Source organism: Thermobia domestica, chromosome 7 (genome assembly GCF_964235325.1).
Source record: "Thermobia domestica chromosome 7, izTheDome1.hap1.1, whole genome shotgun sequence".
NCBI lineage: Eukaryota > Metazoa > Arthropoda > Insecta > Zygentoma > Lepismatidae > Thermobia > Thermobia domestica.
Window position 1 is genome coordinate 26,506,816 of NC_137460.1, and position 15,189 is coordinate 26,522,004.

At 36.3% G+C, this 15,189-nt stretch overlaps 1 protein-coding gene across 3 annotated transcripts in view; it reads right to left on the bottom strand.

Annotated features, from left to right (window-relative positions):
- The window catches only part of AspRS-m (aspartyl-tRNA synthetase, mitochondrial), a 221,311-nt gene that overhangs the window by 13,468 nt on the left and 192,654 nt on the right, over positions 1–15,189 (bottom strand). For all 3 annotated transcript variants that reach the window (XM_081764284.1, XM_081764283.1, XM_081764285.1), the window contains exon 8: positions 1,970–2,077. In XM_081764284.1, coding sequence (XP_081620410.1) covers positions 1,970–2,077 — 108 coding nt within the window. The remainder of the gene's footprint in view (positions 1–1,969; positions 2,078–15,189) is intronic.

The following is a 15,189-nucleotide window of genomic DNA, read 5'->3' on the forward strand; positions in this document are numbered from 1 at the left end:
ACGGAAGTAGACCCGACCCGTACTAAATGCAGTTCCTTTTACAATGATAACTTACAATCATCAGTAGTGTGACCAATATATAGATTCGTGTTGAGAAAAGTGTTCTTCGTCAGGTAAAGAATTACACCATTTATGAAGGACTATGATTAACTAGAAGTTTGCATAATATCTTATAAATAGAACAAGTGGACTTAATAGAACGTACATAAACTATTATTGCCTGGACGTCACTGCCTTTTAGAGTTTACAGAAATGAACTTTAGAAACTGTACTCAAAATCTGAGTTATATATTTGGTCTAGGAATTAATTCGTGCGGTTGGTACGCACACATTGAAGCTGTGGTACAAACACAAAATACATAAATACCTTAAGAAAAATATTGTCCATCGCTAGCCACCACTTTCGCCCATCTGTCAGGCAATGTACGGATTCCGTGGCGAAAGAAGTCCTGATCCTTGGAAGCAATCCAGTCAGAGACCCATGTTTCGATATCTTCTGAAGAAGTAAACCGCTGTCCAATCAAATCGTTGTTCATGCAATCGAACAAGTAGTAGTCCGAAGGAGCAACGTCTGGTGAATACGGCGGATGGGGTAAAACTTCCCATCCGACATTTTCTAAATAGGTTTTGACCGGTTTTGCGACATGTGGGCGAGCGCTATCATGTTGAACAATAAGTTTATCATGTCTGTTCTCCCATTCTGGTCGTGTTCTGGCCAGAGCTTGCTTCAAACGCATTAATTGTCGTCGATAACGTTCTCCATTCATAGTTTCACCCGGTTGCAGCAGCTCATAGTACACCACACCTTTCATATCCCACCATATGCACAGCATAACCTTTGCACAGTGAATATCTCGTTTTGGTTGTGATGGACCTGGTTCACCTGGTTTCACCCAGGCCTTTTTTCGTTTAGGGTTCTCGTAATGGATCCACTTCTCATCACCCGTAATAATTCGATGCAGAAACCCCTTTCTGCTCTGTCGTTGAAGCAGCAATTCGCAAATGGTTTTTCGTCTTTCAACGTCTCTGTCTTTCAATTCATGTGGAACCCAATGTGACATCTTTTGAATCATTCCCATGGCTTTCAAGCGTTTGGAGACTGTTGTTTGATCAACGCCTAATGCTGCTGCAAGTTGTTCCTGCGTTTGACACGAATCCTGCTCGAGCAATGCTGTCAATTCTTCGTCTTGAAATTTTTTTGGCTGTCCAGCTCGCTCTTGGTCTGCCAAGCCGAAATCACCACTTCTAAACCGTGCAAACCACTTCTGACACGTTCGCTCAGTTAGAGCATGGTCACCATACACTTCCACCAAAATACGATGACTTTCAGTCGCACTTTTCTGCATGTTAAAGTAATGCAGCAGGACACCCCGCAAAAACACTTTATCAGGCACAAATTGCGCCATGTTCACTTAACTACAAACTGGTGTTGTTGACGCTTTAATCCACTGCCCTATACTACGAACGATACGCGATGACAGGGGTTTGCAACACATGTGTGGATACACGGAACTGTGGGACGCTGCGTTCGTTGCGCCATCTCTTATCCACCCGCACGAATTAATTCCTAGACCAAATATTATCTCGGGCTATATGTTAATGTACACGCTGGGCATGCGTCCGTAGTAAGCAGACACGTTAGTGAAAGTGAGTAAACGCATAGTTGAAGATTTGCTTGAGCATTTGCTAATACGACTGGTTCTCTATGTCATTGTCCGTGTCTGTATAAGCATTTTAACTGGAGCGGGCTTTTTAAAGTTAACTCTTCATTTTTCCCCTCTTTCTTTTCGCTGTACAGTTTGCTGTCCACGCCAAACGTTTGCTGTCTGCTGTGTACTTCCTTTCTCTTTCAAAATATCCATGCACCTAATCACACAGAAAAGAAAAAAAAAAAATATTTGTGACTATGAGTGTCGACTATTTGAACTTATTTACTATTTGAATTACTATTTACACTACATTTACTTACACTTCCTTGAGGAACAACTATAGCTTTGGCCACTGAATCGGGATTTTCAAATATTCTATCTAGCTTCGGTGAACTACATAGTTTCAATTCCTCTGTTACGTCTTGCAGCTGAAAATGTTAACAAATAAAGAAATATAATGGGTTATCCACAAGAAATACATAACTCTGCAATTCGTACACTAATTGAACAAATTTGAGTAATTTTACACGTAATATATTGTGTTACATAAGCTTGATAAAGATAGAGACCCGGAAGACGTAATTTTTGGTATACTTACATTTTTTTATAAGTTAAAAAGTACTAAAATTTATACATTTACAACTCTACATATTTAATATTATTGAAATTCTGTTACCTTCAGCGATGTGACAACGATGAATAAACAAAAATTAACAAATGTAATTACATAAGATGACTTATTTTACAAACTATCCATATTTTGAAAACTTATCTTACAAACAGGTAGTTCAAAATTCACTACATCCAATTAAACCTTAATTTGAACTAATTCCATTTTTTTAAGATCCTGACAGGGTTTAAAAAGATAACTAAGTAGTTACGGTATCAGCTTACCTTCCATTTTTAGATAGAGCTCCTCCGTGCCTAAGCGGTTAGCGTATGCGCCTTTGGCATGGGAGACCCGGGTTCGATTCCCGGCGGGAGCTCTTGTGGTTCGGATTCCACGTTAATCAGTAGGTCCACGTCTCATATAGCCTCGCTGCTGAAAGGGACGCTAAACTAAAATCAACTCATTCATTTCTAGATACTTGATTCCGTAAGCTTTAAGATATGTCTCGCTTATGCATAATTCCACTTGGAGGAATGTACAGAATTTCACAAAGCAAAGTAGGGGTTCAATTTAATATAACTGTACAAGTGTACAGTCAACGACAAAACTTCGTTCCGTTTGATAAAATTAGTTCCGTAAATAACTTCAGAATGGAAGGACAATTTGAGTACAATTTTCAGTAAATTAAAAAGAACGTAATTTTCTATACGTTTCGGCCACTCTATCGTTATATCCATACCACCGTTACTCCCAAAATAAATTTTACCAAACGGGAACAACTCACAACTCTTGTCGCTGACTTTACCATATATATATATATATATATATATATATATATATATATATATATATATATATATATACCGTTTTATCACTACTACTAACTTCATATTGACGGTGCTACAAAAGCAAGTACGTAATTTATTTTAAGAAAATGGATGTCTAGCTTCATGTTAGAAAGTACTAAGCTGTGTCTTAATTTATATTGTGATATCCCGCACATGGTTCGATTTGCAAACATTAACATGTGCTCTTATTTACAAACAATACTACTTGCATTTACTACAAGCCACTATGAGATGCAGAGCACAAAACATCAGCGCCACCGCCACACAGGAGCAGCTATAAAATTCATAGGATCAACGCAACGGGCATCAGTCAATCTTTGGCTGGTCAAATCCCTTCTCCTAGCTTGCAGTGGAGCTTTGAGGAAACCTTAACCTAACCCAAGCCTCCTAACTTGCTGTGGAGTCCTGAGACCTCCTGCCCACTTAGCTTGCAGCGGGGCTCTGTTGGGAATTTCATCCCTCTCATAGCTTGCAGTGGAGCTTTGAGAGATCCCTTACCACAAAACCACTCAGCCTAAAACGGGGCTTCGTGATTCTCTTTTTCCCCGCTTAGTTTGCTGTGGAACTCTGCCGAACTCCAATCTCTCTCTGCTTGCAGCGGAGCATTGAGAATCTTACCCCATTTCACTTAGCTTGAAGCGGTTTTGTGGGGAATTCTTCCCTTGGCTATCCGGCCTAGGGACGCCTATTTTTCCTACATTTTAGTGAAACATTGTACTTATTTAGTACAACTGTATTAAATCTGGAAGTTTTGTAGCAAAACTGGTAATAGGAGGAAGCGATCCCGATGTGTAATTGCTCTACGTTCTACCTGCTTCAGTAGAGCTTTACAATGTTCATGTTTTTTCCTGGCGGTTGATTAATTAACTGATTACTGGGAATTTAATGGGGACGTCAGCACTACGGTAATTTTGTCCCCGTTATGATAAGGCCAATGGCCGACACATTCTGAACATTAAAATATTCAAAATAAAATCCTAAGAGAAAGTTAAGTTCATGTATGAATTCATTAAAATAAGAGATTGTAAAAACTCAGAAAACGGAAACTATTCTAATCTCATGAATACAAAGTGAAAATACGATCTCTAAAAACCGCATCATCCCCTAAAAACTAATTAAGATTTTTAAGTAGTCCTAAACGTTCTCTAAGGCTTGAGTATTTTGCTTTGCTGACCAGATTTCGTACATAAAATATTGATTCATGGCGGAAGAATGATTCAGCTCAGTTACCTCGCCCATTAGAATGCTATGTGAACTAGCTAAATATATAAAAAATAAAGATAAGACGATAAACGAAAACCCTTGCACTAAAAATATCTCGCAAAAATAGGATTGGATATGTACTGAATACGTTTTTCTTAAATTCCGGGGCCGGTGTCCATGGTGTGGTCCCGTAATTCAGCTATATTGAAGGCGACACAATGTGGCGGGGAACGGCCTGTGAGTGTTTTGAGTTTAACGTCTCACGATTGTCCTCGTTAGGCTAAGGGAAATGATGATTAAGACAAGTGAATGATGATGGAACAATTGGTGGAATGAGAATGATGGAGGCAGGGTAAGTATTTTCTACTCTACCACTGAGCCACTCTGTCCCCCACCTGTGAGTATTAATACTGCATGATGTTTTGTGCACCTTGCAAAATGCAGCGGATTCAAGCTCCGTTTTATTATTATTATTATTATTATTATTATTATTATTATTATTATTATTATTATTATTATTATTATTATTATTATTATTATTATTATTATTATTAAAGCTTAACGTCCCATGATTATGCTCTGAGACTAAGGGAGACTATGATGATGATAATGATCGAAATGGTGTAATGGAGAAAGTGGGAGGAAACGGAAGAACTTCCAGAAAAGCAACGTACACCACGAAACTCACTTGGCGACAGCAGGAATCCACGCACCAGAGGTGCGGGTTCTAACAACTCAGTTACTGCGACCCAAGGTCTGGTCATGGTTTGGAGCCCACGTTAAATTGTAGGTCCTATTCTTCATAACTTCAGTATTCGTACGGATGTAAACCACACAAATAAATAAGTAAATTTGGATCCTACTATGTCAACTAATTTCCTTATCAACACAAAAAGACTTAATTCTCTCCTGATATTAAAGAGTTTATTACAGAACCTGCAACATATTAGCATGCAGTTAAGGAAGGCATACACGAGAGTCAAGTAGAATATAAAGAGAATGATGGTGTTGATGATGATGATGACGATGATAACGTAGACTGCAACAATGAAGACCAAGATTGATACGTTTAGATTATTATCTTCTTCAATAATTAAACGTAAACTAGGCTATTTTGTAATAAGGTCAAAAGATACTCACTTTGCTCCACCAAATTATTATAGATTCCTTAAAGAATCATATGAGATGTCAAATTCTTAGGGGGGAGTACGGTGGCTTAGTGATAGAGCGCGTACCTCTGATGTGTGGAGTCCCTGGTTTGATCCCCGATCAAATAAGTTTGTAGTGGACAACATCGTGTCCGTGAGTCTTATCCGTTGGTACACCCGTTTTCTCCTACGTTCTCATTCCAAAAAATTCTTCCATTATCATTCACTTGCCATAATCATCGTCTCTTTTAACCTAAAGGACATAATCGTGGAACGGTAAACGGAAAGATTTCATTTTCAAATGTCGAATTTTTGCTTACAACTGTTAACACTTAAGACTTCACAGGAATATGATGTGTGGGAACTAAATATTTACAAAGATAAATAAAAACATCTTGCTGTTCCATGGAATTAATCTTAGTTCTTATTTTTCAGTAGCTGATGACAACGGTGAAGGTGTCGATTATGTTATTTCATCTTTTGTCCAAAGTACCCATGTCCAAATTTAATTTTGATACCTTTCTTTCAAGTGAAAAAAAAAATCTTTGATACCTTTCTTTCAAGTGAAAAAAAAAAATCTTTCTATGGCCTTTACACGATCTATAATAATTTGGCAGAGTGAAGTCAATGAAATTGCTCAAGAATAAGTGTATTATTATTAAGTTATGTAATTCAGTGGTTATGCACCCAACCGAAGGCGTACATGAGGGCGTTACTTATTAATGATCAACCTCATAGGTGTATAGATATCAATGAAAGAGGAAACCGATGTTTAACGCATACCAATTCTCTGTAGATATGAATTCTATAATACACAAAGAGTGAAAAGTAACTGGCTGCACCAAGACTCGAACCCGGGACCTCCGGCATACCATGCTGATGCGTTAACCACTACGTCACCTAGTTTTGCTTCTGCTTCCCAGAACAGTCACTCACTCTTTTATTCTCGAGGTCGGTTCTCTCCACTCGGGCCACTCTTTCATTCATATCTATATGAAATTACAACTGTAACAGGTGCTCGCTATACGGACACAAGGATTGTCCAAGCACAGCAGGGGTTTCTGATACAACCCCCGTGGTCCGAGTGGAGAGCACTGAACTCGAGAATAAGAGAGAGATAGTGGCTGAGTGGGTGGCATAGTGGTTAACGTATCGGCACGGTATGCCGGAGGTCCCGAGTTCGAGTCCCGGTCCAGGCAGACACTTTTTCACTCTTTGAGTATCATAGTTGTGGTTTTCCTGTCCTACAAAATATGTTTGCTTATTTATTTATTTAGAAACCCACGCTAGAATCTAGCTTTAACAGTGGCTTATATAGGATGGCCTCGAATAACGGGAGATTTTGATTTGTGTATTTCTGGCAAAGTTGTAACGATGCTATTTTGTTTTCACAGTAACATCATTTAGTATACATGGCTAAATGGTCAGGTGCAGTGGCACCTATGTGATTTGAAATGGGCTTGATTGCTGGATGCGTGACGTTACACGGAAGAGAAGAAATCTGCATCGCGTCTTCTGCTTTAGCATACATTTTTCTTTTCCCATTCCGAGCGTGTTCCAAATATTTTTCTCTTTTTTTTTCTTTTTTTGACAACATAAAGAGAAAAATATTACTACTTCTAACACTACAAATAAAAGATAAATTGCTATATTATAATAAATATAAAGGAATATAATGGTCCACTTGCCTTTATTCTTTCTTGAGTATTGATAGGGAAAGCTGATGCTAGTTCTAATTTCAGCCTCCAGAAGAAGTTGCAGAAGCCGAGAACTCATTGTGCTTTGAATTTTTGATTAAGATGTCTCACACGAAGAAATGTCCTTGTATTCACTTATGTTTCAATCATTTTTGCATTAAGTTTGGGATATTTTAAACTTATTTCTGAATATAAAGTTTTCATAACATTTTTGCACATTGAAAATGCTACAGTGATGAAAGGCAGCAAACAATACCTCAAAGTCCAAAATCTTTTGAAGCCATTCCATTGATAGAACTGCAAACCTTCCTCGTGAGATGACGCTACCCCAGTCTCTGTATTTGTTTATTGACATTTCTCTTGAAGCACCCTATGAATTGTCAATGCCACGACACTTGAAAACAGTATACTCGACAAGGTATTTTACAGTATTTGATAGAACACTCTCATTATTGGTATGATCTGTGCAATATTTCCTCACTTAACAATTCGACTTCTACATCCTCCTGCACTTGCATAGGTGAAACGTTGCCCACTATGTCAATACATAGGTCAGGTACAACAAAATTTAGAAAGTTTTTTTCGCAGTCTTGTTCCAGCCCTGGAACATTGCTAGAAACTATAGCATCTTCTTTTACTGAAGTGCTTCTTCCTAATGGTATGTTATTTGAATTCCATGTTAAAATTAAAAGCCCAAAACCTATTCCGGAATTCAAAACCAGCACGATTATTATAAAAGATCCTAAGTACTTTAATTCGTGAAGGAACAAATCTTTGAACAATCGTGATTCAATTCTGAAGTCAATATATATATATATATATATAATCCGCATCTCAGGAGGTTGCAAGTCTACGGAATTCGGTCTTCGCGACCCTTCCAGCTGAGTTTCTCCACCCGCTCCCGGCTGTGAAGATTTTTTTCAGGGTGGCCAGTCTTATATATACGAACACACAACTAACTCTATTTCTTGAAATGGAAGGGTCTTGGAGAAAACGAAGCAAAGGATGTAGTGTTAGGTGTGTGCATTGTCCATTCTCAACATGGCACTTGATACAATCTGTTTCACATTTATCACATAGCTACTGGTTCACATTTGTGAAGAATACTCTCTCATTTCACGATAATTTAGAGCTTGTTTTAAGTCCTCCCAGTGAACTTTTTTTTAAGTGTGTATCCATTCGTGCTTCAAGATAAAAGATTATCTTGTCATTTATTGACAATTCATCCATAAAAAGTATCCTACAATATAGAAAAAACAAAGAATACTAACTGCAACTTTTTCATTTCATTTGACCGAGTTCCCGCCTCTATGTTGGATACCAAATGCCCAAACTCTTCCTGTTTTCCTTTTTCATATCAGACAAATACTGGGACCGGCACTTAGAAAAGCTTGAGCCACTTTCTTCCTCATTTTATGTCATAAAATGTAAGCAGGTATTTGGACTTGAGATAAAAGTATACATGTAAGATGCCAACAAAGGAAACAATGTGAAGTCTAGTCTAGTGGCATTTTGATGATGTCCAACAATCGCAAGTTTTCTCACCTCTCTACATATGAACTTATACATAAGAATATTAATTAATAATAATATCCTCAGCTAAATCTATTATCTATAAAAGCATTGTGACGCAATTGAAATAGATAAATGCAAAATATTTTCTAAGACCCCCCCCCAAAAAAAAAGTATGTCTTGATCCCGGTCGTGTGGTAAGAAAGTTCTTTAGAGAACTCTTTACATTACATTTATTAGACATAGCTGTTCGTCAGATCGTTGCACGGGTTTTGCTCTATCGTAAGTTCCTCTTAGTTATTTTATATTTATCCAAGGGGGTCTAGGAGGGCCGGACCCCTAAAATGTTCACGGTAAGTTTGCAAATGAACTATAATATGGTTGGATCGGGCCTCCCTAATTTCTACCCCCCCCCCCCCACACACACACACACACACATTTTTGGGCTGGCTATCGGCCTGGCCTTTCCCATTAGTTATGATTTAGTCTAGCTCTTTCGTTTTGTGTGAGCCGCAAATTTAAACAACATAACCTAAAAAAGATGAACTCGAAAAAGTTTTCTAATTACTTTTCGTTATTCATCAACAAAGCACCACTCCATAATCGAAAAAAGTAGTGTATATTAAGATAAAGAGATATATGATTAAGATATGATGGCTGAAATTAAAGAAAGAATATTTTTATTGCTGCAGGTGGGGTGGTTATAATGTATGTAATTGCTTGGATTGTATTCCATTCTTAATCCTTCTTTGTTCATCCTTTAAAAAGTGAGCATTTTTAAAAAGTACTCTTAATTTGTCATTTATTTCCTATATCCGAATGTTAGTAAATATATAGTTTGTATGTTAAAGGGCATATATTTAGAGTATGAACAGAAATATCATTTGATTGTTACCTTTCTGTTTCTGCTCGAGTTTTTTTAATTTCTGTTTTTCACTAATCTTTCAGAATGTCTCATTCCGTTTATTACTAAATTCTACTGCTTATTTGTATGCGTGATAAGTATTTCTATTAATTTGTATATAATTTTAAGCAGTCTAAAATTTGTTCAGATTCCGAGTCAAATCTGATCAATTGCCCTTAAATTTGCCCTTAATAGCCAAACATAACTGCAACTGAAATAAATAATTTTGGGTCAAATCGCTCACGTTCGTAAGTTGTTGGATAGTTCTTTCATAACCGTAATTACAAGTATTTCGATCCGATACTAAAAAAGAAAGGAGGTTGTATTTTAACTTTGAATAACCATTGGCAATTCGTTATTGAAATTTTGTTAACAAAACAAACTATTTAAAAAAATGTTTGGAAAAACTTCCTTTAAAAACTGGGCAGCTGTTAGACGATAAGATAAAGATTTGTTGACAATTTCCTGTTCTGACCAATCAAAAGCAAACATTTGCATTCATATTTCAACTACATCCTATATTACGTATCCTAGTAACTACCCTTTCAGTTTTGTGTAAATTATCCCCATATTTGCATTTCCATCATTAATGTTCTTAAGTGCTGTAAGAAAGTTTTGGGAATTATAAAAATAACAGTTAATTCCTTTAGGTAATAAGCCATGATTATATTCTTTTTCAGGAAGAAAGCTACGAAATTAACAAACGGGTAATCAGCATGAAGGACAGTAATCACAAATCTTTTCAAATTTTTACGTTTAAAACTACTTTAAACTAAAATATAAGAGATGATGATGATGATTAATAATAATAATAATAATAATAATAATAATAATAATAATAATAATAATAATAATAATAATAATAATAATAATAAAAAGTTGTTTGAGTCGATAATGAATGCTAGCTGCAAGAAGTATAAATTCAATGGTGATGCGAGGTAAATTGATTTATAATTTTATTTTCTGGCTATGGAAGTATCGAGACTGAAAAATGTGTCAAATAATTTGTAAGTATCGAGACTGAAAAATGTGTCAAATAATTTGTATTTATTTTTTCAAGCAATCTCTCCAGATTTTCCCTGTAGTCTAATAAATTAAACTATAGCAAAATGAATAACATATTTACTCTCAAATACAATATATTCATTGATAAGTTTTTTAAACACTTTTTTTTTCGTCCTTCATTCTAAAGACTAAGACGGAATTTCTCTGCTCTTTAACTGCTGGCTAGTCATGTGTCAGGTGTCACTGAAGCTTGATTTACAGCATCTCCTTCCTCCAAATGATCAGAAGGGAGCATTTCTTTGGATTTCACACAAACATGGCATTCACCATATACCTGGCAACTCTGAGAAAAAGTTTGCCTTTGGAGAGTAATAAACTATCGTAGAAGTTTTCAGAGGGCAACAACTACATCCTCCTGTTCCCCGCTTCCTCACCCCGAACTTGTATTTTTCTCTGAAGGGGACATATTATATATATATATATATATATATATATATATATATATATATATATATATATATATATATATATATATATATATATATATATATATATATATATATATATATATATATCAGTTTCTTAGTTGCCATTTCCTCAAAAAGCGATTTGTTTAAAAATTACAAATCCTTTCTGGAAAAGTAAAAGTCTTTTTGAAAGCCCTAAAAGCGATTTCATTGAAATTACAAATCCTCTCTGAAAAAATATGTCTTTCTGTTTCCAATTCTCCTGTTTGAACAAACACCCAGAAAACTCCGTTAAGTATTTTCTTGACTTTTTAACTTGATGCTGAATCCACTGCTCAAAAGTGATTTTTTATCTTTTGAAATCCTTGAGTTTAAAATAAAAAAACATCATTTACCAATTCTACAAAATAACTTCTCTTACCCTTATGGAAAAAAATATTTTAATAACTGAGCCGTGCGATGTGAAACTAGTTAATTAGTAGATATTTAATCAGCTTTCGTGTTATTTTAGTCGCATCTCAAAGAGTTGTTTCCTCACCGAGTAACTAGTTGCTGAGGAGATTCAGAAGATATGATACATGAAGAAGACTTCCTAGATTCATCCTAGATTCCTAGAGAAAGGTTCTTGAAGTCGCTACTCCGTCATTACTTTTGAGATTTTTCCTCCCATGTCACATATTACAGCAGTCATCTACATTCCAGCATCCTCTACGTTGCTTAGAATTGTTTGTAACAAACTGAGGAATTGTTTGTCCTGCAGCTACTACCCATTGATGTTTTGAAATCAAAGAATATTGGTAGCTTCCATTTGCTGCATAAACCACTTACTATGGAGAGCAAGAATTATTTCGTCAGTGGAATCATAGCAAATCCGTTCACCTAAATGCATTTCATCGGATGAGAAAACTGTTAATTTTTCCAACGAATTGAATGCAGCTGACTTTGTCTTTAATAAGCATAAAACTTCTTTGAAGATGCCAGGATTACATTTGAAACTTTTGATCCACTTCTGAAATGTAGAACAACATGAATAATTTTCTTTCCCCAGAGGTAAGCATCAGCTTTTGGAGACAGCGCTCTTAAAGCCAAACCGGTGACAACATTCTCTGCACTCCATCGTATGTTCTTCTTACCTCTTATTAAACATTTTATCTACCCAGGAGTGAAACATTTCGATAGAATCTACTCAACTTCTCTAAAAACTTTCTTCTTGCGAGATGATGGCATAGTTCTGTAGCTTAAATGCATTGTATTTGCTGCGGCTCTTGCTCGTTTTAACGCAATGTCACATTTCTCCAGCTGCATTTTCCCTCTCTAGCATTACATTTTTTTCTTTCGTGTAGAGCAGGGGCGGATCCAGGGGGGGGCGATCGCCCCCCCCCCCCAGAAGAGGAAACTTTTTAAAAATTTTATATATAAATAAAACCCATCCCCGAGTTTGACGCTCTGAAAAGTAGCTCTAAGTATCAGTATTACAACCCACCGCCCCCCCCCCCAGAAGTCCGTCCTGAATCCGCCCCTGGTGTAGAGGATGTATTGACTTTTCTCTACATTAATTGCAGTTTTTGTATTTATTATCTTATCAAGTCTTCTCCTCTTTGACTTTTTTTCTTACTTCATTTTTCTATCCACGTTCATTCGAGACCTAAATAACAAAATAATGTATTTTAAGATCTGCATTTTACGTTGTTCATTAAAAATAGTCAGTGGAAATACAATATTATCCTAATAGTACTATAGTCACAAAATATGCATTCAGTTGTCTTCATTGTGCGCGCATGGCTGTATATATTGTATAGAATGCTTGTACACTCCTGGTCATTACATCTACAGACATGGATGAAAATTTTCATATGCGCATTTTACTCACATTATTTGCTTTGGGTACTTATATATAGCAACTGGATCCAGTTGGCTAAGGATAGAAGTCAGTAGAGGAGAGCTTTTGTGAACGCGGCATTAAACTCATAGGCCATAGAATTAGTTAGTTAATCATGTATAGCCTACATCTTTCTTCCAACTAAAAACCTCGCAACACATGTGATACATGTCTCACACATATATATATATATTCGCTCACGTTTTGAAATGTGTATTGTTTCTAAGTACTGGATTTTTTTTTTTTTTTCAGAGTAATAATAATTCATGAGTACTCGTACAGAGACGAATTCTTTCGTCTAAGTCACACAAGAGAGAAAGAATGAACCCAGCCTTGTTCACGTGATTTAACTCTATCGAAAAGACCTGCAGCTCGCACGTATTGTCTGTAGGCAGATAATTGTCCCAAATAACCCAGTGCTTCCTGCAAGACAATCCTTGTTTTCAAGATTAATCTTAGTGCTTTCAGATACAGATGGGAAACAATCACTCATTTTTTTTATATATATTTTTGTACTTAATTTTTTATTTATTTATTTATTTATTTTTATTTTTTTTTTTTTTTTTTTACTTATTTAGTTATTTTTTTAAGGATAAAGCAAAATTATTTCTGCATATTAGATTATTACTTGCACCGATGAATTTACATATGAAAATATTTATGTTCCACTCACAAGAAAGTTCTATCAGTGCCCAAGGTGTGGCCAGTGAAAAGTGATTCAGGAAATACAACAGGCTGCATTACGCTAACATGAAATGGGGTCTCTATTTATCATCTCATGCATATGCCTTGAAGGCTAAAGAAGACAGATGAGGAGTGAACAAAGTGATGATGGTGAAACAAACTTTGAAGTGAGAAGATGGAAATAAAAGGAAGAACTCGTAGAAAACCCCATGATTACGATGTTGTCCACCACAAATTTACATAATATGACCTAGAATCGAACGAACAAACTATCCTTGGAACCTGAGAGGTGAGCGCTTTCTCATTGAGCCTTCATACTGTCATTATGGACGTAAATTTCATGATTTACCCCGCTATTGCCCGCGAGGTAAAATTTGATGCTGTCTACTTTCGTAAAGAATCGTGACAATACAGTTTCGTCTCCAAACGGTATATCTGTACCTATTGGACGAGTTCTATATTGTCTCGCCGGCAACACTATTTTTTTGCACACAATAACATACACATTCACAACGCACCAGTGATCGATAATCATTGTCTGTAGACACCTAATTAGGTCTAAAAATTTAGAAAAAAAATCTTTAATTTGAAACGTGTTTTGATTAAAACTACGAGGGTCGTTCGAGAAGTCCATAGAAAAAGATATTTAAAAAATTGTTTTGGGAAGATTTTTTGTTTTTGTTTTTCAACATAATCTCCTTTAAGCTCAACACATTTTTCATAGTGTTTCTTTAACTTTTCCAAAGCCGTCCAAAAAGTACGACTTTGGAAGGTCCTCAAAATAGGCATCTGGTTGGGCGATGACCTTCTTGATCGACGTGAATCATTTTCCGCCGAACTATTTCTTCAAGTTTGGAAACAAAACAAAGTCATTGGGAGCCAAATCTTGTGGATACGGTGGATGTAATAATTCGAATTTTAATTCCATAATTTTTGCAATTTAAACTTGTTTTCATGGAAGAATTTTTTTTTTCTTTGCCAAGTGAAGACGTTTTTTCTTGATTTCCTCTCTCAACCGGTACAATAATGACGCATAATACTCTCTCCATTCATCGGTTATCCTTTTCCCACGTAACGATGTAGATGCTTCCGCGTGCATCTCCAAAAATAAAACTGTGACCATAATCTTGTCGGCCGATTTCACCGTCTTCTTTGAAGCTGGATCGTCTTTAAAAAGCCACTGTTTAGACTCTGTTGCTTTGTTTCTGGAGTGTAGTAGTGTATTCATGTCTCGTCAATTGTTATGTATCGACGCAGAAACTCATCGGGATTATTGCGACGAAAGAGCGCCAAACTAGCCTCCGAATCGATCACATAATTGCGTTTATTTTCCACTGAGAGCAAACGCGGCACCCATCTTGCCCCCAAAAAATTCAAACCCAATTTTTCATGCAAAATTGAAAACACTGTACCTTGTGATATGCCTGTGGCCTCAATTATTTCGCGCACTTTGATTCGTCAGTCACTCAAAATTATATCGTGGATTTTGTCATTCATTTCGGAGGAAGTCACTTCCACTGGACATATGGCCACGTTTCAATTCATCATTTGCGGATGCACAGCCACGTTTAAACTCATTTACC